General features: G+C 37.8%; 1 protein-coding gene across 3 annotated transcripts in view; it reads left to right on the top strand.

Annotated features, from left to right (window-relative positions):
* Positions 1–20973, top strand: part of LOC121896768 (NACHT, LRR and PYD domains-containing protein 12-like) — a 57872-nt gene that overhangs the window by 13017 nt on the left and 23882 nt on the right. For 2 of the 3 annotated variants that reach the window (XM_042410770.1, XM_042410771.1), the window contains exon 5: positions 4060–4233. In XM_042410770.1, the coding sequence (XP_042266704.1) occupies positions 4060–4233 (174 nt within the window). Of the gene's footprint in view, positions 1–4059; positions 4234–10175; positions 10350–14486; positions 14796–20973 lie in introns of those variants that run through there. The other variant, XM_042410773.1, reaches the window with a different exon arrangement.

Below are 20973 nucleotides of genomic sequence, written 5' to 3' on the forward strand. Positions count from 1 at the left end.
ATTGATTAATTACTTCTGTGTTTAATTTTGTCATTCCTTTAATTTCCATAGGAGCCATCATTTTATTTTGCTCTTATTATTCTTTTTATTTTATCCTTAGTTGTGGCACACCTTGTAAAGTCGGTTTAGATATGAGCTACAAACTACAACATTGATTCCATTTCTGAGATATTACTGCTGACGATGGTTTACAGTCCATGTGATGAATTAATGATATGGATGGTATAAAGAGCTGCACAGCCGTGTGTAATGGTGGCGCGTAATGACAGCTATTCTGGCTGTTGATGAAACTCGCCAGTGCAACACAATTTAGTGAAACTGCACTTCTTCTTTCCTGTTTGTTTCATTGACAGCTGTACAGACTGATGAGGCAGGTGACCAATTGATATGAAAACAGCTGGTTCAGGGTGTGTCTTCATCCATTTATGGTTAATTGTGGGAGCGGAAATGAGGCTTGCGCACGTGAGCTCAGTTCCTCAATGATTGAGATTCATAAAACAGAACCATGCGTACGCACGGCTTTATAAATCTGATGAAAAGAATGCGTCTGCATGTTTGTGGCTTTATGCGTTCACACAGTTTTAGTCATGAATCTACACAGAGTTTTATGCATCTGGCCCCTGGTGTGTTGCATTTTGAATGAGAAATCCTGCCTGACAAAGTATTCTGAGATCATATCAGTTACCCAGTAAGGCTGTTTGTTCCCAAACACATTCAGTGCAGACGTTGTTGGAAATGTGGACACAGCTGGCTTGTGTGTAGACATGATTTGGGGATATGTGGTTAATGTGGAGATGAGACGTGCAGCAGCAGAAACTGTGAAAAAGATCCCCAGTGTAATCAGTGTGGGGGGAGACATGAGGCAAGCAGACAGATCAGTGACTGTGGTTATATTATCACTAGACTGGATAATATCAGATGTATAATTAAAATGATGGTGTAGGCAACTTAAGAGAACCAACTTACCAACATTACCATACTATTTGACATATTTTCTCTTTCACAAAATGTCCATTTACAAGCATCGCTGAAAGTTAAAAATTAAGTTGCAGTTGGAGATAAAGAAACTGGAGAAGGATATAAATAAGTGGAAACCGCTTAGAGTGATCACGTCTGTCCGGGTCAAATATCACTATAATATCATAACCTTTTCTTTTTCTTTATTTGTCATGCAGAAAACCATCTAATTGACATGTGTATATTTATTAGCCTACATGAATATAAAGTTACTGAATTTTATTGACTGTTTCATGATACAGTACAGCTGTTTCAAATGCATTGTGAGCATTTTTGAAGCAGCAGGTTCTGACTTTTGCCAATGACAAGTTTCCTATTTTCCCCGGCGGCAGAACAGGTGAAGAGAGCAGTGAATTTCACTTAAATTTCTTCCCCCCTTTTATTGTCATAAGCTTCGAGGAGACAACGTTTGTCATTGAGAGAAAATGACTTTCTGTCTCTGTCATGATGTCAGTGTTCACGCAGCAGCAGCCGCTTATCATGGGAGTAAAGTACAAAAATAGATTTACGTGGTTTAAAATGTTTTTCCACATGTTGTCATGTATGAAGAGACCCAAAATGATCACTGTAGGTGGACTACTTGATTTCTATAGGTGACTTGTTTAAACAGCATAAATGTTGTATATGAATGATTCTGTCTCAGAGCTTTTTGATCCATATAAACAGCTGATCACTGTAACTGTGATCACTATAAGCAGTTAATACTGTATACATTTAAACACAGCAGAAGGTCATGGTTTGGACTTTATTTCATTTTCTTTTTGTCTTCACAGCTTGAACAAAATGAGTGAATGAATAAATAAATAACTTCAAAATAACACTGGCACACTTTTATTTCTTAAATTATAAATGCTGAGCTTTTAAATAAAAGGGTTGCGAGTGTGAAAAGACACTTGATGGAACCGTCTTTTGAGAGTCTGTTTCCGTCCGTCAGACATTCTTTGACACGCAGCTGAATTAAGTTTGACCGTTAACCTGCCACGGAGCAGCTAGTTCTGCTGACTAAGTTACCATGGTTACTGAGCTGGGACTCATATAAGCCGCGGTGATGGAACGAACTCTCACTTAAATTATCGAGGCTTATCGAAATAAACCAGGCTATCCCGTTAGCCAGCTTGATGGAACATCCCCCAGGATTTAAATAAAACTAAACTGAAGAGGGGATGAGGTGCAGGTGGAGCAGGAGAACAGGAAAGAAGCTGATTGGCTGGTGAAGACACAGGGAGCAGGGCAGGACTAACGAGGCTGATGCAGGGCAGGTGTGGAGGGAAAGTGAGGAGGGAAAAGCAGGCTGGGGAGGAGTACATGAACACAGGAAGGAAACACAGAGCAAATAGAAAACTAAAAACACAAAAAACACAATGAGACAGATGATGTTCCTATAAAATAAAATGCAGTAGTGTCTCAGATTACATTTTCCTCATAACAATTCCTTAAACTAAACACATGCTCCTATATAACAGCAGTGAGAAAGGTGAAACTGTCTCCTGATAGTTTGTGTGTAGGGAGATGGGCGGGAAGCTCAGGTGAGGGGAATGAGGTGATTGCAGTGATAGCAGGGCAGATGGGAGTGGCATAGTGCATCTAATGTTGAACACAAACTATATATAGACATCACTACTGTGGTGAAATAAGATGCTCATAAAAACTGGCAACTCATCGTATGAATGAGTAAAATTACATGAGCAAAAGGACTGGATAACAGAAGTGTAACACATAAATGATGATGGATAAATACAACCTAAGAGAGTGATGTCTAGATGAAGAGTAACTAAGCCAACACTAAACAAGCCGCTCCATAACCAGCACTGTACATGACTAGATAGTCACATAAAGCAGTGAGGAAGAAAGTTGGTGTGAGTGAGACGTGAACTTAGTAGAGCCAGACTCACTCAGAGCTGAGAGGAAGATACATAGAGCCAGACTGTGACAAGGTAGAAAGTAAATATTGATGTAAGATATGTTTACATATTTCCTCTTTCCTTAAAACATATAAACTACAAGCTTAAATTATTCCTACAAATTATGAGACATTCTCATCATAACATGAATTATTAAATAATGAATTTACAAACAGAATATCAATGAATGCAGATGCAAATAACAAATATATTTTAGAAAAAGTTGCTGCCAGTAGAAATGTGTATTCAGTGTCTGAGCAGTTACAAACTGTTTGATGGATCTGTTCACAATATAACATGCAGATGTTTGTCAAACAGTTTATTTCAGGAGAAACATGCAGAGATATTTCATGTTGTCTTTTGTCATGTTGGAGGACATCACTACATCACTGTGCTGGCAGTGGTAACTGTACGCCATTATTCATTTTTTAGACAGTACATCACATTTAAACTCCAGCACATCAAAAGACACTGAAGAGCTGTTAACACCTGTAGACTGACAGCTGACGTTACTTCAGATGACGCCTGAAAGGAAAGGACGTCCAGAAACATGTTTCCTTGATTCTTCTTCCCTCACATCTTTTCCTGCATCTCTCCCTTGTATCTTAGGTGGGAGGGACTAAGACACAAGGATACGACTCAAGTGAGCAAAGCAAGGAGACATTTAAGACAAATAAGAAGCAATCACTGAGGACTTTATAGAAGCATAAATGCAACTCCATTTTCTTTGCCTTTGTCTGCAAGATGAAACCAAAACAGAGAATCCCATTAAAAAGTCTGCAGTACAGCAGCAGAGAGAGTGAGGAGAGTTACTGAATAACTCAACTTTGATTTGAAGGGTAAATCACAACATGACACATTTACATTACTTTCATTTTCAGACGCTTTTGTCCAAAGTGACTCACACTTTTTTACATACACGTACAATTTTGGATTGAGTGTGTTGCTCGAAGACACTTGGACATGTGGACAGAAGGAGCTCAAGTTTCAAACCACCAACCTTGTGATTAATGGCTGACCAGCTCTGCCAACAGATATAACTGAGCTATTCATCACATCTTAGTTTGTTTAGTGATCAAAATGCCCAGAATCTATATTTATTATTAAAGTGTATATTGTATGTATGTTATCTGCATTACAGACTTGCTGAATGTGGACTCTCAGAGACTCACTGTGAAGTTGTGGCTTCAGCTCTGAAGTCCAACCCCTCCCATCTCAGAGAGCTGAATCTGGGCCGGAACATTCTGTCTGTCTCAGCAGTGAAGCATCTGTCTGCTGGACTGGAGAGTCCAAACTGTAGACTGGAGACTCTGATGTAAGTTCACTGACTGTCTGTTACTATTGTTGATCTTAATGTTTAACAACTGAACCTAATTTATGTACATACATAACTTACATCCATGAAGTTATTTTTTTCCCATATTTTCATTTTTTACTGTACAAAGTTTAGTCTGTAGTTATAAAAGATGACTGATTCTTAAAGAAACTGTAGAAAATGTCCACTGTTGTTGTTAAAATCAATTATTTTTTGGTAAAGAGTCACATCTGTATACAGAAGATCCTCTCAACTAATATTTGTTTTAAATGGATCAAGTTTCCTTGATGAAGGAGAAATATTTCTTTATTATGTTCTTTAATGTGTTTTAATGAATAATGTCTGATCATTGATATTGATCCTTCAGAACACACACACACACACACGCACACACGCACACAAACACACACACAGGGACACAGAGATCAATGCAGGTGACCTCAGAGTCTTCAGTCCACACTGTAGACTGGAGACTCTGAGGTCAGACACCATTTCTTACTGCTGTGCTGAGATTAATATGATGTGACAGTTGTGGTGTCACTAAACTGCAGACATAAAGCTGATATTATGCTGATCCACACTGAGGATCTTAATGGGAAAGTCTATTTTCTTCTTCAGTGGTTTAGTCCATTGACTGTGTCAGAGCAATGTTGAGCTGCACATTTAAAACCTTCATATAACAAGAAACATCTGCACTGGATAATTCACTCTGAACCACTGAAACTTTTTTTGTCTTTAATATTTGACAGTTTTTAACCTGCATCCTGTTGGGTTCAGGTGTTTGGAGTTTCTGTCTTCTAAACTTTAGGGCTGGACAAAAAATAAATAAAATAGTTGTGATCAATTGCAGTTCTTATTTGAATGATCAATAATCGATTCTTGAAATCCAGAGAAAACTTTGCATTTGCACCTTTACTCAGTGAACATGTGTACATGTGCACTGTGTTGTATGTGTGCAGTGGTTACTTATTGTAAATGGTTCAGTTAGAACTGCGTGACGTGTAAAATGTCTACTTTGTGGAAATTGAGTTATTACAATGTGCACAAAAATCTTATTTCAAGTTTGAAAGTAAGGTAGATGCTAGCTGCTATATTAGCTGCCCTGAGTCATGACAGTCCCATAGAAGGACGGCGGAAGGAAGATTGAGGTGGACGAGCTTGAAAGAGGCAGCGAGAAGAAATCAGGAAGAAAACAGAAGAAAGAAGAAGAAATTTGAAGTTACAATGATGATAGAGAGAAAGAAAGAGAAATCCACTTGGCTGGAACAAAACTGACTGGGAACAAGGACAGATTTGGAGTTCTGTTGAACAAACATGAAGTCGCCAGTTGGATTAAGGACAAACTTGGTGATGTCAACTTAATTGATGTTAAAAGAAATGGATTGATCATTGTTGGATGTGTTTCACAGACACAGCTGAAGAAGTTGTTGGAAATATGAGTTAGATGGTTAGCAGGTGTCATGTTTCACACTTCATAGAAGAGTTCCAGTAAGTTGTTGACAGTCATTGAATGATCAGGATGAGTGACGGAGAAAGGTTTGAAACAAGACCAGGGGCCAGATGGATAAACGATACGTATGCACAAAAACCAGGCACACGCCATTTCCCACACATAAACTGGTATTTATAAAGACAGAATGTGCGGTGAGAATGTGAACACCTCACGCATACTTTAGACCAGGCGTACACATGTTTTTCCTAAGAGATCTGAGACTGATGTGATGAGGTGGAGATGAAATATAAGCTGAGAGACGGAATCTTTTAGTAAAACATTGTTTGTTCAGGTTGATAACCAGCTGCACTGATTGTGTGTGTCTTTGGGTTCTTTTGGGGTGTTTACACAGGTATTTGTAAAATGCCAATCAAAGGCGCATTTATTAATTTAACATTGATTAATTATTTTTGTGTTTAATTTTGTCATTCCTTTAATTTCCATAGGAGCCAACATTTTATTTTTCTCTTATTATTGTTTTTATTTTATCCTTAGTTGTGGCACACCTTGTAAAGTCGGTTTAGATATGAGCTACAAACTACAACATTGATTCCATTTCTGAGATATTACTGCTGACGATGGTTTACAGTCCATGTGATGAATTAATGATATGGATGGTATAAAGAGCGGCACAGCCTCGTGTAATGGTGGCGCGTAATGACAGCTATTCTGACTGTTGGAGAAACTCGCCGGTGCAACACAATTTAGTGAAACTGCACTTCTTCTTTCCCGTTTGTTTCATTGACAGCTGTACAGACTGATGAGGCAGGTGACCAATTGATATGAAAACGGCTGGTTCAGGGTGTGTCTTCATCCATTTATGGTTAATTGTGGGAGTGGAAATGAGGCTCGTGCACGTGCGCCCAGTTCCTCAATGATTGAGATTTATAAAACAGAACCATGCGTACGCATGGCTTTATAAATCTGATGAAAAGAATGCGTCTGCATGTTTGTGGCTTTATGCGTACACACAGTTTTAGTCATGAATCTACAGAGTGTTATGCATCTGGCCCCTGGTGTGTTGCATTTTGAATGAGAAATCCTGCCTGACAAAGTATTCTTAGATCATATCAGTTACCCAGTAAGGCTGTTTGTTCCCAAACACATTCAGTGCAGACGTTGTTGGAAATGTGGATACAGCTGGCTTGTGTGTAGACATGATTTGGGGATATGTGGTTAATGTGGAGATGAGACGTGCAGCAGCAGAAACTGTGAAAAAGAACCCAAGTGTAATCAGTGTGGGGGGAGACATGAGGCAAGCAGACAGATCAGTGACTGTGGTTATATTATCACTAGACTGGATAATATCAGATGTATAATTAAAATGATGGTGTAGGCAACTTAAGAGAACCAACTCACCAACATTACCATACTATTTGACATATTTTCTCTTTCACAAAATGTCCATTTACAAGCATCACTGAAAGTTAAAAATTAAGTTGCAGTTGGAGATAAAGAAACTGGAGAAGGATATAAATAAGTGGAAACCGCTTAGAGTGATCACGTCTGTCCGGGTCAAATATCACTATAATATCATAACCTTTTCTTTTTCTTTTTCTCATGCAGAAAACCATCTAATTGACATGTGTATATTTATTAGCCTACATGAATATAAAGTTACTGAATTTTATTGACTGTGTCATGATACAGTACAGCTGTTTCAAATGCATTGTGAGCATTTTTAAAGCAGCAGGTTCTGACTTTTGCCAATGACAAGTTTCTTATTTTCCCCGGCGGCAGAACAGGTGAAGAGAGCAGTGAATTTCACTTAAATTTCTTCCCCCCTTTTATTGTCATAAGCTTCGAGGAGACGACGTTTGTCATTGAGAGAAAATGACTTCCTGTCTCTGTCATGATGTCAGTGTTCACGCAGCAGCAGCCGCTTATCATGGGAGTAAAGTACAAAAATAGATTTACGTGGTTTAAAATGTTTTTCCACATGTTGTCATGTATGAAGAGACCCAAAATGATCACTGTAGGTGGACTACTTGATTTCTATAGGTCACTTATTTAAACAGCATAAATGTTGTATATGAATGATTCTGTCTCAGAGCTTTTTGATCCATATAAACAGTTGATCACTGTAACTGTGATCACTATAAGCAGTTAATACTGTATACATTTAAACACAGCAGAAGGTCATGGTTTGGACTTTATTTCATTTTCTTTTTGTCTTCACAGCTTGAACAAAATGAGTGAATGAATAAATAAATAACTTCAAAATAACGCTGGCACACTTTTATTTCTTAAATTATAAATGCTGAGCTTTTAAATAAAAGGGTTGTGAGTGTGAAAAGACTCTTGATGGAACCGTCTTTTGAGAGTCTGTTTCCGTCCGTCAGACATTCTTTGACACGCAGCTGAATTAAGTTTGACCTTTAACCTGCCACAGAGCAGCTAGTTCTGCTGACTAAGTTACCATGGTTACTGAGCTGGGACTCATATAAGCCGCGGTGATGGAACGAACTCTCACTTAAATTATCGAGGCTTATTGAAATAAACCAGGTTATCCCGTTAGCCAGCTTGATGGAACATCCCTCAGGACTTAAATAAAACTAAACTGAAGAGGGGATGAGGTGCAGGTGGAGCAGGAGAACAGGAAAGAAGCTGATTGGCTGGTGAAGACACAGGGAGCAGGGCAGGACTAACGAGGCTGATGCAGGGCAGGTGTGGAGGGAAAGTGAGGAGGGAAAAGCAGGCTGGGGAGGAGTACATGAACACAGGAAGGAAACACAGAGCAAACAGAAAACTAAAAACACAAAAAACACAATGAGACAGATGATGTTCCTATAAAATAAAATGCAGTAGTGTCTCAGATTACATTTTCCTCATAACAATTCCTTAAACTAAACACATGCTCCTATATAACAGCAGTGAGAGAGGTGAAACTGTCTCCTGATAGTTTGTGTGTAGGGAGATGGGCGGGAAGCTCAGGTGAGGGGAATGAGGTGATTGCAGTGATAGCAGGGCAGATGGGAGTGGCATAGTGCATCTAATGTTGAACACAAACTATATACAGACATCACTACTGTGGTGAAATAAGATGCTCATAAAAACTGGCAACTCATCGTATGAATGAGTAAAATTACATGAGCAAAAGGACTGGATAACAGAAGTGTAACACATAAATGATGATGGATAAATACAACCTAAGAGAGTGATGTCTAGATGAAGAGTAACTAAGCCAACACTAAACAAGCCGCTCCATAACCAGCACTGTACATGACTAGATAGTCACATAAAGCAGTGAGGAAGAAAGTTGGTGTGAGTGAGACGTGAACTTAGTAGAGCCAGACTCACTCAGAGCTGAGAGGAAGATACATAGAGCCAGACTGTGACAAGGTAGAAAGTAAACATTGATGTCAGATATATTTACATATTTCCTCTTTCCTTAAAACATATAAACTACAAGTTTAAATTATTCCTACAAATTATGAGACATTCTCATCATAACATGAATTATTAAATAATGAATTTACAAACAGAATATCAATGAATGCAGATGTAAATAACAAATATATATTAGAAAAAGTTTCTGCCAGTAGAAATGTGTATTCAGTGTCTGAGCAGTTACAAACTGTTTGATGGATCTGTTCACAATATAACATGCAGATGTTTGTCAAACAGTTTATTTCAGGAGAAACATGCAGAGATATTTCACGTTGTCTTTTGTCATGTTGGAGGACATCACTACATCACTGTGCTGGCAGTGGTAACTGTACGCCATTATTCATTTTTTAGACAGTACATCACATTTAAACTCCAGCACATGAAAAGACACTGAAGAGCTGTTAACACCTGTAGACTGACAGCTGACGTCACTTCAGATGACGCCTGAAAGGAAAGGACGTCCAAAAACATGTTTCCTTGATTCTTCTTCCCTCACATCTTTTCCTGCATCTCTCCCTTGTATCTTAGGTGGGAGGGACTAAGACACAAGGATACGACTCAAGTGAGCAAAGCAAGGAGACATTTAAGACAAATAAGAAGCAATCACTGTGGACTTTATAGAAGCATAAATGCAACTCCATTTTCTTTGCCTTTGTCTGCAAGATGAAACCAAAACAGAGAATCCCATTAAAAAGTCTGCAGTACAGCAGCAGAGAGAGTGAGGAGAGTTACTGAATAACTCAACTTTGATTTGAAGGGTAAATCACAACATGACACATTTACATTACTTTCATTTTCAGACGCTTTTGTCCAAAGTGACTCACATTTTTTTACATATACGTACAATTTTGGATTGAGTGTGTTGCTCAAAGACACTTGGACATGTGGACAGAAGGAGCTCAAGTTTCAAACCACCAACCTTCTGATTAATGGCCGACCAGCTCTGCCAACAGAGATAACTGAACTATTCATCACATCTTAGTTTGTTTAGTGATCAAAATGCCTAGAATCTATATTTATCATTAAAGTGTATATTGTATGTATGTTATCTGCATTACAGACTTGCTGGATGTGGACTCTCAGAGACTCACTGTGAAGTTGTGGCTTCAGCTCTGAAGTCCAACCCCTCCCATCTCAGAGAGCTTGATCTGAGCGAGAGCAAGCTGTCTGTCTCAGCAGTGAAGCATCTGTCTGCTGGACTGGAGAGTCCAAACTGTAGACTGGAGACTCTGAGGTCAGTTCACTGACTGTCTGTTACTATTGTTGATCTTAATGTTTAACAACTGAACCTAATTTATGTACATACATAACTTACATCCATGAAGTTATTTTTTTCCCATATTTTCATTTTTTATTGTACAAAGTTTAGTCTGTAGTTATAAAAGATGACTGATTCTTAAAGAAACTGTAGAAAATGTCCACTGTTAGTTGTTAAAGTCATGTAATGTTTATATTTTTTGGTAAAGAGTCACATCTGTATACAGAAGATCCTCTCAACTAATATCTGTTTTAAATGGATCAAGTTTATTTGATGAAGGAGAAATATTTCTTTATTATACTCTTTAATGTGTTTTAATGAATAATGTCTGATGATTGATATTGATCCATTAGAACACACACACACAGGGACACAGAGATCAATGCAGGTGACCTCAGAGTCTGCAGTCTACAGACTCTGAGGTCAGACACCATTTCTTACTGCTGTGCTGAGATTAATATGATGTGACAGTTGTGGTGACACTAAACTGCAGACATAAAGCTGATATTATGCTGATCCACACTGAGGATCTTAATGGGAAAGTCTATTTTCTTCTTCAGTGGTTTAGTCCATTGACTGTGTCAGAGCAATGTTGAGCTACACATTTAAAACCTTCATATAACAAGAAAAATCTGCACTGGATAATTCACTCTGAACCACTGAAACTTTTGTTGTCTTTTATATTTGACAGTTTTTAACCTGCATCCTGTTGGGTTCAGGTGTTTAGAGTTTCCATCTTCTAATCTTTAGAGCTGGACAAAAAATAAATAAAATAGTTGTGATCAATTGCAATTCTTATTTGATCAATAATCAGTTCTTGAAATCCAGAGAAAACTTTGCATTTGCACCTTTACTCAGTGAACATGTGTACATGTGCACTGTGTTGTGTGTATGCAGTGGTTACTTATTGTAAATGGTTCAGTTAGAACTGTGTGACGTGTAAAATGTCTACTTTGTGGAAATGGAGTTATTACAATGTGCACAAAAATCTGATTTCAAGTTTAAAAGTAAGGTAGATGCTAGCTGCTATATTAGCTGCCCTGAGTCATGACAGTCCCATAGAAGGACGGCAGAAGGAAGATTGAGGTGGACGAGCTTGAAAGAGGCAGCGGGAAGAAATCAGGAAGAAAACAGAAGAAAGAAGAAGAAATTTGAAGTTACAGTGTTATAGCCATTTGTATCTATGACTGTGTTAAGGTCATTCCCTGGTTGCCACAGTGGGTGACGTATTGGACAGCAGCATATGGAAATGCATTTGTAGAAGAAGAGGCAATTACTCCTCAGGTGTGCTGCTTACCGGGAGAAGCACACAGTTTTTTGACCGCTGTTTAGAGGCTAATCTTTAAGCCTTTTTGTTTGTTTTCATGCAAGTTATAGATATAAGTGTATGCATAGCAAATGCTTTATTGGTGCACAGTGATAAATAAACACATCTTAAGCGCAAGTCCGAAGATGTTTGATTTAGTACATGGAGCCGCCGCATGACGACGTGTCAATTACATGTCTTGGTAGCAGCCCCTCACTGTGGCTTAGGTTTTTTTTGTTTTGTCGAAATCAAGTCACTACAGTGATGATAGAGAGAAAGAAAGAGAAATCCATGTGAACACCTCACGCATACTTTAGACCAGGCGTACACATGTTTTTCCTAAGAGATCTGAGGCTGATGTGATGAGGTGGAGATGAAATATAAGCTGAGAGACGGAATCTTTTAGTAAAACATTGTTTGTTTAGGTTGATAACCAGCTGCACTGATTGTGTGTGTTTTTGGGTTTTTTTGGGGTGTTTACACAGGTATTTGTAAAATGTCAATCAAAGGCGCATTTATTAAGTTAACATTGATTAATTATTTTTGTGTTTAATTTTGTCATTACTTTAATTTCCATAGGAGCCAACATTTTATTTTGCTCTTATTATTCTTTTTATTTTATCCATAGTTGTGGCACACCTTGTAAAGTCGGTTTAGATATGAGCTACAAACTACAACATTGATTCCATTTCTGAGATATTACTGCTGATGATGGTTTACAGTCCATGTGATGAATTAATGATATGGATGGTATAAAGAGCCGCACAGCCGTGTGTAATGGTGGCGCGTGATGACAGCTATTCTGGCTGTTGGAGAAACTCGCCGGTGCAACACAATTTAGTGAAACTGCACTTCTTCTTTCCCGTTTGTTTCATTGACAGCTGTACAGACTGATGAGGCAGGTGACCAATTGATATGAAAACAGCTGGTTCAGGGTGTGTCTTCATCCATTTATGTTTAATTGTGGGAGTGGAAATGAGGCTCGTGCATGTGCGCCAAGTTCCTCAACGACAGATTTATAAAACAGAACCATGCGTACGCACGGCTTTATAAATCTGATGAAAAGAATGCGTCTGCATGTTTGTGGCTTTATGCGTTCACACAGTTTTAGTCATGAATCTACACAGAGTTTTATGCATCTGGCCCCTGGTGTGTTGCATTTTGAATCAGAAATCCTGCCTGACAAAGTATTCTGAGATCATATCAGTTACCCAGTAAGGCTGTTTGTTCCCAAACACATTCAGTGCAGACGTTGTTGGAAATGTGGACACAGCTGGCTTGTGTGTAGACATGATTTGGGGATATGTGGTTAATGTGGAGATGAGACGTGCAGCAGCAGAAACTGTGAAAAAGAACCCCAGTGTAATCAGTGTGGGGGGAGACATGAGGCAAGCAGACTGTCCAAAGAGAAAGACAGAGATGGAAGTCATGAGGATCAGGTCCAAGAGAAGGCTGAGTCATGAGGAAGCAGCTAGGAATGAAAAGATTCAAGAAGTGAAGGAGAACTAATCAGGTAGGAAGCATGATGAATATTGTTTTTGTGAGGACAAGATGAAGTTCTGAGCATTTCTGTCCATGGTGATTAACTGTGCCGCTGAGGCAGAAAGGAAATCTGAGAGAATAGAGATTATTACTGGAGAGGAAGTGCAGAGGCTGCTGAGAGGCTTTCAGACTCTCTCAGAGCCTCGATTGAGAAGTTATATTAGAGAATGGGATGAGGGTGGGAATATATATATTAGTTTTATTTTATATATAATCATTTAGATTAAATAGGAGAACTGAGTCTTATTTTCAATCCAGTAGAAGGCAGAAATGTAACTGACAGTCCATGTGTTGCATTATGGGATAGCATTTATGTTGTTTAAATGTGCATAATGATGAAGCCCTTGCAAGTGATGCAGGTCTTTTATTATTCTTGCTCAACTGTTTTGCACATGTAGGCCTAAAAAATATAGCTGTGTCATGTTTGAGTGTTTTTGCATTTTTACTTGTGTTTGGCTGCACAACATGAGTTTGTATAGATGGAGTCACTGGTGGAGCTGCAGAGTTTAAGAGGTGAAGTCACTACGTCTTTATTGAAGTAGCAGCATGTTGTCATTAATATTACTGTTTGTATTTGACAGTTTTAAACCTGCATCCTGTTGGGTTCAGCTGTTTGGAGTTTCCATTTTATAAACTTCTACATTCTATCAATCAATCAGTCAAACTTTATTTATATAGCACCTTTCAAACAAATAAAATGCAATTCAAAGTGCTGCACAAGCGACTGACAAAACATAGGATGTTAAAAATGGATTTAGAGACTAATGAACACCAAAGCAATTAAAAAAGCAAAAAAGGTTCAATAAATAAGACAACAATAAAAAATGGGTAGTTAAGATAATAAAATATAAATAATAAAAGATAATACAAGCAATAAAAACAACAAAAAAGTAATCAAATACTACACATTATAAATAGATTATTAAAATAGTAAAATGTTAATAAAGAATTTTAAAAAATAATTGATAATGATCAACAGTAAAATGTTGATAAAACAAAATAGAATAAAATAAATCATGATGATAAATAAAATAAATATAAATAATAAAACCATAAAATGATAAAACACTACATAAAAGCCAGACTAAACAGATGGTTTTTAGTTCATGTTTAAAAATATGTATATTTTCAGCTCCTCTCAGATCCTCTGAAGGCTGTTCCAGCAGCTTCTAAACCTTCTTCACATCTGAACAGATTATGAAACATTGAATGATTTAAAAAAGGAACTTTGTTTTCTAAAGTGACGTCATTTATTCTTTATTCAGATTGTGCGACTGCAGTTTGTCAAAGATCAGCTGTGATTCTCTGGCCTCAGCTCTGAAGTCCAACCCCTCATCCCATCTGAGAGAGCTGGATCTGAGAGAGCTGGATCCGTGTTCGGTTCTGTGGGGAAACAAGCTGCGGAGCGAAGACGTGAAGCAGCTGTCTGATCTTCAGAAGAGTCCAGACTGTAGACTGAACACTCTGATGTGAGTAGAGAGTTGGAGTCAGTCCGTGCTGGTTTCAGCAGTATTGTATTAAACACAGTTAGTATCAAAGCAAAGATCCAGTATTTCCTGGTGAACCTTCAACCTTCTCAGTGGCTGCTTTCCTCAGTGAAGCTGTGAGAGGAGAATGGTGACAGGCTTCAGGATTGGACAGAAAGACAGAGAGAGAGAGAACAGTCAGCCAATCAGATCAGCCAGAAGCTTGTTGTGATCATGTGTTTGAGTTGATGTGAAGACGACTGTTGTTGTTGTGTTGATGTCTGCAGGAAATAAAGCTGGATTACAGCTGACAGCCTTACAAGATGTATAGAGACAGTGGTCCTCATCATCAAACTGTCCTACCATCAAATCTGATCTGAAAGTGTTTGTTCTCTCATTTCAACACTAAAGAATTGATCAGTTCATCTTTGTCAGAGCTCTAAGATCAGTCTGACTGCAGCCTGCAAATCACTGGCTCTGATTTCACACAAGCATCATTACGTTTAGTAAACATGTGGTCTTAATATAGACCAGAACCTCTGCTGAAGTCCAGGAATCACAGCAGGTGTTTAGCTGAGAGCTCTGACTGATTGTAATGTGATGATTTAACAGCAGGGAAGATCTTCAAATCCCACAGAGACTCTGTAGCTTTCAACTTTTCTAACAGTTGACATGTATCAACAGTAAATCCATCAGTAAACTGATGAGTGAATTTCTCTGTTTCTGCAGTAATGATGTGTTCATGACTCTCAGCACTTTATTTCCTCTGTGTACTTGAGTGAAATCTGCAGAATAAACAGACTTGATAGCAAAAGTCTGTGCAGGTGTGTGAGCTTGGAGCTCAGTGTGTTCACTCCAACACGTTAACATGAGAGCTGAAAGGAAGCAGGCTACGCTGCACAGCTGTTCCACTTCTGGTCTGAACAAGACTGAAGTCCCTGCTGCTCTTTATACTGGATGTGCTGCATCACTGACTGACAGCTGATGAAGTGAGTCTTACTAAACACTGATTTATGACCTCTGTTGTTTCTTCTTCTCTCATCAGATTGTGATGATCTCTGTCAGAGTGTGAGTGAACATCCAGGAGTGTGTTGAGAGAGGATCAGCTGGATCCTGATGATCCATCTGGACCGAAGTCTGGATCTGGATTTTGTCATCTTCACTTAAGTCTCTTAACTGACTACAAACTGAACAGTTATCTCTGGATTTTGTTGAATCAGCACTTTACAGATGTCTTATACATGAGCTGTTTGATGCATAAAAGATGAAAAACAGGTGTTATCAGTCAGACTCTGACCCTGGGCCCATATTTATCAAGCATCTCAGAATCACACTGAGAGTTAACGAGGACTAAAACTAATTAATGAAGCAGAAGAGAATTTACTGTGACTGTCAGCAGGAGAAGGATTACTCCTGGGAGAGAGTGAGAGGTCGCTGTTTTACCACAGTCAGAGCAGCAAAGTAGAAATAATGATGACGTGTTGTAGTTTTCTCACAGTCTCAGCTGGAAATATGAAACAGTAGTAATTTGGTATATTATGTGTATAGGCAGGTAACCAGGCAGGTAACTTACAAAGGTTATGGAACAAAACTATGATGCCAAAATTCATTATAAGATGATATTTACAAAGTGTAAAGAAAGCCTGAGAAATAAATGTAGCCTATATGTTAATGAAGATAACAGGTAATTAGACTCAGCTGTGTGAAATGATCTTGGTTCAGCCACATGGTTTCACAGCCTGTAATAGTGCTGCATCTTGCACATATTGCACAGACACATGTTGCAAACCCTCTCCATGAAGAACATCTTCTCTTCCACTGTCCAATTCCTCTTTCAACTACACCCCAAGTTAACTTGTGTTCTCTACATGACGGTAAATACAACGTAACAATAGAAACATTTATTGTTCAGGTGCATCCTCGTCTCTCAAATATCAGGCTGTAGCTCTGCTGTTATTTGAAGGAGCCTCAATAAAAAATAAGCCTATAAAATATTTGAGCTGTTGTAATGAAGTTGAGATATCCTTCATTATGCAGCTGACATGATTGTGTGTAAATCAAAGTTTAAGTGGGCTGTAACTGAGGACCCTCGTCATGCTCATTATCTTTACCACGTGCATTAAGCCAGATCAAAGTTTGATTCATGACTTCCATCATTGTTGCTTCTGACAGAATCGTCACTGTTGCACAGCTGCATTTTCCCCGTTACCATAAAGTGTAACATTGTGAGGACGTTCTGTATTTATTTAAATGATGTTGTGTAGAAACATCATGTGTTCTCCTCTTCATCACACACAAAGTCAGTCTCACTAATGATTCTGTTTTAGTCCAAACAATCTTTTAATAAGCTCAGTGTCATCAAGCGTTCCCAAAACATCTCTCCGCTCAGGGAATATCTCTGCCTGAACTCCATCTCCTGCAGTTCCTAAATATTGGCAGAGATAGGAATCATTTACCAAGTTTGGAAAGTTGATAAAAGGCTTTTTCTCCTAAAAGTAGAAGCAGAGATGCATCACTCTGATCATTTTTGGCCAGTTAGGAGTGATTTCCTGCTCTGAGACGCTTGATAAATACGGGCCCAGATGTGACAGATGTGACAGATTGGATGTCCACAAATTTCATTCAGTTAAATTGTGAAAGAATTTATCATTGGTCCAGAAAACCTGCATGCAGGTCAAATCATTGTAGGAGAACCAGTTGATCTTTGTTTTTTCTGCAATCTCCAAAATAGCCCATAGAAGGCCTGGGCTCAATCAACAATAACTTCTAACCTCTAAAGACATGGGTGTATATTCAACTTCATCTGGAAATGCCCTCAGGTAAACTGAGAACCCTTTCTTCACATTTAAATGTCAGTTTTGACTCCTCACAGAACCATCTCCTCACCCCAAACTCTCCCCAAACTGTGTGGGACAATCCCAAATGGAAATTATGACACTAATGATGCTACATGCTTTACCAACCCAAGTCTCAGAGGATACCGGATTAAAGGACCCTTTCCTTGGACAAATGCAGAGAGACTGTTTATCATAGTGAAACCTCATCCATTTGTTTGATGAGTTTGGACAACTCTACCTACATTTTATTTTCTCTTTTCACCTTCTAATCTCATACACACACACACACACACACACACACACACACACACGCACACACACATTCCAAAGCAATCCTCCCCTGTTGCTTTCACCCTGGTGTGACTTCAGATAAAGATAGTCCAGACCTGTCGTAAATTCAGTTAAGCCTTTCTGTGTTCCTTAAAACCAGAAGTTTGATTCAGTGTTTCTTAAGTATATAATCATCTTGTAATCTATATATTATTGGTCACAAAGTAATTCCTGTTAAACCAGTCCAACTCGATCTTTCTGTTATAAAGTATAGCTGAGATAGAAATATCTAACTTTAATTGTTACATAGTAATGGAACCACAGTGCCATCTAGTGGACAACTTTCAATGAGGTTGAATGTTAAAGACAGACCTCTCCCAGTGTATGATGCATAATGTTTTATTATTGTAATATATATTAAATTGCCATTAAACTCTATATAACTCAGTAGGAATGTGATATGTATGAAAGATACTTTGATAAACAAAGAAGTAACACTAGTAGTTATAAAGTATGTTAGCTAGTATGAAAAGTAATTTGTTAAATAACTATAGTATGTTTTAATTAAGCTGCATTGATGATTGTTAACTTTGTGTGTTAATGGATGTATAGCCAACAAAGACTACATTCTGTTTTAACCTAATCAAAGGATTAAATTCAGGTATTATGATGGTGATTACATTATAGATGTGTGTCTCTGAACATTTGAGTAACGTATCGTACATTTGCAATTTATGGTTAAATCTGGATGATCATGGTGAGATTGTTGAATGGTTGAAATGTAATCAACTCAGGGAAGATCACGTGTTTTCTTTTGCGCAGGAGAACATCTATCTCCACCCACACAGGCCCATCTTAGCGCCAGCCCTGATAAAAACAGCGTGCTGGCTACGCTCGCTCTCTCTGATACCCCGATACTCTGCTACGTAGACGTACGTTGCGTCCTGAAGACTTCCGCCATTTTAATTTTCTCCACACTTTTTCTTTTGTATCACGTGATCTTCTAAGTTAACTGTTTTCCCCTTTAAGGCACGTGCAGTATTGTTACTTCAGTAAAACAAATTTTATGTTGAAATTCTTTCACGCGTTTTATTTTGAAGTATAGTTTTGTTCGGCCGGCGAGATTATTATTGGAGTTATTTAGTAAGAAAGTCATTCAGTCAGAGACTTCAATTAAAACGATCCGCTCTCTATGGATCAATACCTCTTCAAGGTTTCAAGACCTTTATCCGTCTTTGTAACGGTGAACCCTGTGGTGATCTGGAGAATCACCTGAAGAAGCTGTAACGACATCACTTCTCTTTAAAGGCTCCCGCAACGCTCACGAGAGGAAACTCACCACGCAAAGTAGGCCTAACAACGCTACTCCTGCTCTCCATCTCCTTCATGATTAAGAGTTGGTGTCGTTTAAATTGAACTCTCTGGTTAATTCCTTAAAGAAGTTAAGAGAAGAATTAATTCTCCGTTAATTACGCTTAACATTTCACCATCACTCATCCATAACTTCATATATGCCATTTAGAACATTTATTCTGGTTGATTATTCATTTATCTGTTTGCATTGAAATCTCATTTATTTACTGTTCATTATTTAATTCAATAAATATATCTTTATCAGCATGTCGTTGTCTGTGGCTTCAATTTAAGCAGAGAATTAGATCACTGCATCGTAACACACTACATCAGACGTGAGACTGATAAGTTGTTTCTGTGTTTCTTCCCGGCACAGTTAAATTAGACTAATAATGGGAAGTGGTGCCCCTTTTCAAACAAGGATTTTGTATTAATAAAGATGATGTTCCTACATCGTATCTTGGTTCTGTGGTGAAAAACTTTGTATTTTTGATTCCAGTCTAAGTTTTGATGATCATATCAGCAGCTCGTCCAGTCCTGTTTTCACCATTTAAACATATTCAAATAAAATCTATAAAACCAGCACAGAACACTGCTGCTGTCAGACTTTGACCTAAAAGCAGGAAAAGAGATCATATTACTCCATTTCTATCATCACTTCACTGGTTACCTGTTTGTTTTAGGATTGATTGTAAAGATTTGATTGATTACTTTTAAAGGCTCTTCATGGCTCCAGATGACATTTCAGAGTTGCTCTGTGTGTAAATATTAAAGGTATCTAGCTTTTATATGCAAACATATGATGTCACAATGAATAGTTTATATCTCATAACAATATTTAACAAGTCATTTGCATCAGGCTGTAAGTAAACACTGGAGCTCTATTAAGAGAAAGGATGTAACCAGCCCTGTTGCAAGACATTTCAATGAAAAGCAACATCACATCTCATCTCTATTTTTCACAGGCATAGTGATGAAGTCCAGTCCAAGAGGTGGCAATGTCAGTTTTCTTAGTCATTCTCATTTTGGATTTTCAGTTTCCAAAGTTTATCTCTCAATTAATGAGTTTTTGTTGTGTTTTCTTAATACCTCTTAGTTATGTGGTTTTGTAGTGTTTTTTTTATGATGTATTATTTCTTATTTTTTTTTTATCAGTTTATATTGTTGTATAATGTATCTTTCTGCTCTATCTATACACAGCACTTCACAAAGCTTTTTATCTTTACTATTATTATTATTATTATTATTGTTGTTGTTGTTGTTGTTGTTGTTGTTATTATTATTATTATTATTATTATTATTATTATCATCATTATTATTGTTGTTGTCCTAATAAGTGTTTTTAATGTACGCCATATCTAATAGGCACATTTTTGGATTAACACAGTTCTGCTGAGAGACACTTTAGTTTTTCTCTGAGATGCAAAAACGATTATCGAGACTCAAATCAAATCTAGTCTTGTAATATTTATGTAAAATGTCATTTGTAATAATTCACCATGTTTCTTTTTTTATTGACTCACAAAAGTACAAAGAGAAAGACAGAAAATAGAGAATTCTGACAGTTAATGAAGAAACAACTGAGTCCTACCATCTCTAACGCTCCCAAAACAATGTGAAAATCTGAAGCAAGCCTTTACCCTCAAACAATAACAGTCATAAACCTTATTAATGTCCTTCAATTCTCACTGTACTTACATCTTACAGCACAGGCAGCATGCAGTGTTCATACTGTAGAGCAGCACTGACAGAAGAAGAAGACAACAACTATTCAATTCATTCAAATAAAGAGAAAAAAGTCAAATCAAATGAAAAGGTTGGATTGA

This window comes from Thunnus maccoyii, chromosome 5 (genome assembly GCF_910596095.1).
Source record: "Thunnus maccoyii chromosome 5, fThuMac1.1, whole genome shotgun sequence".
NCBI classification, from domain to species: Eukaryota; Metazoa; Chordata; class Actinopteri; order Scombriformes; family Scombridae; genus Thunnus; species Thunnus maccoyii.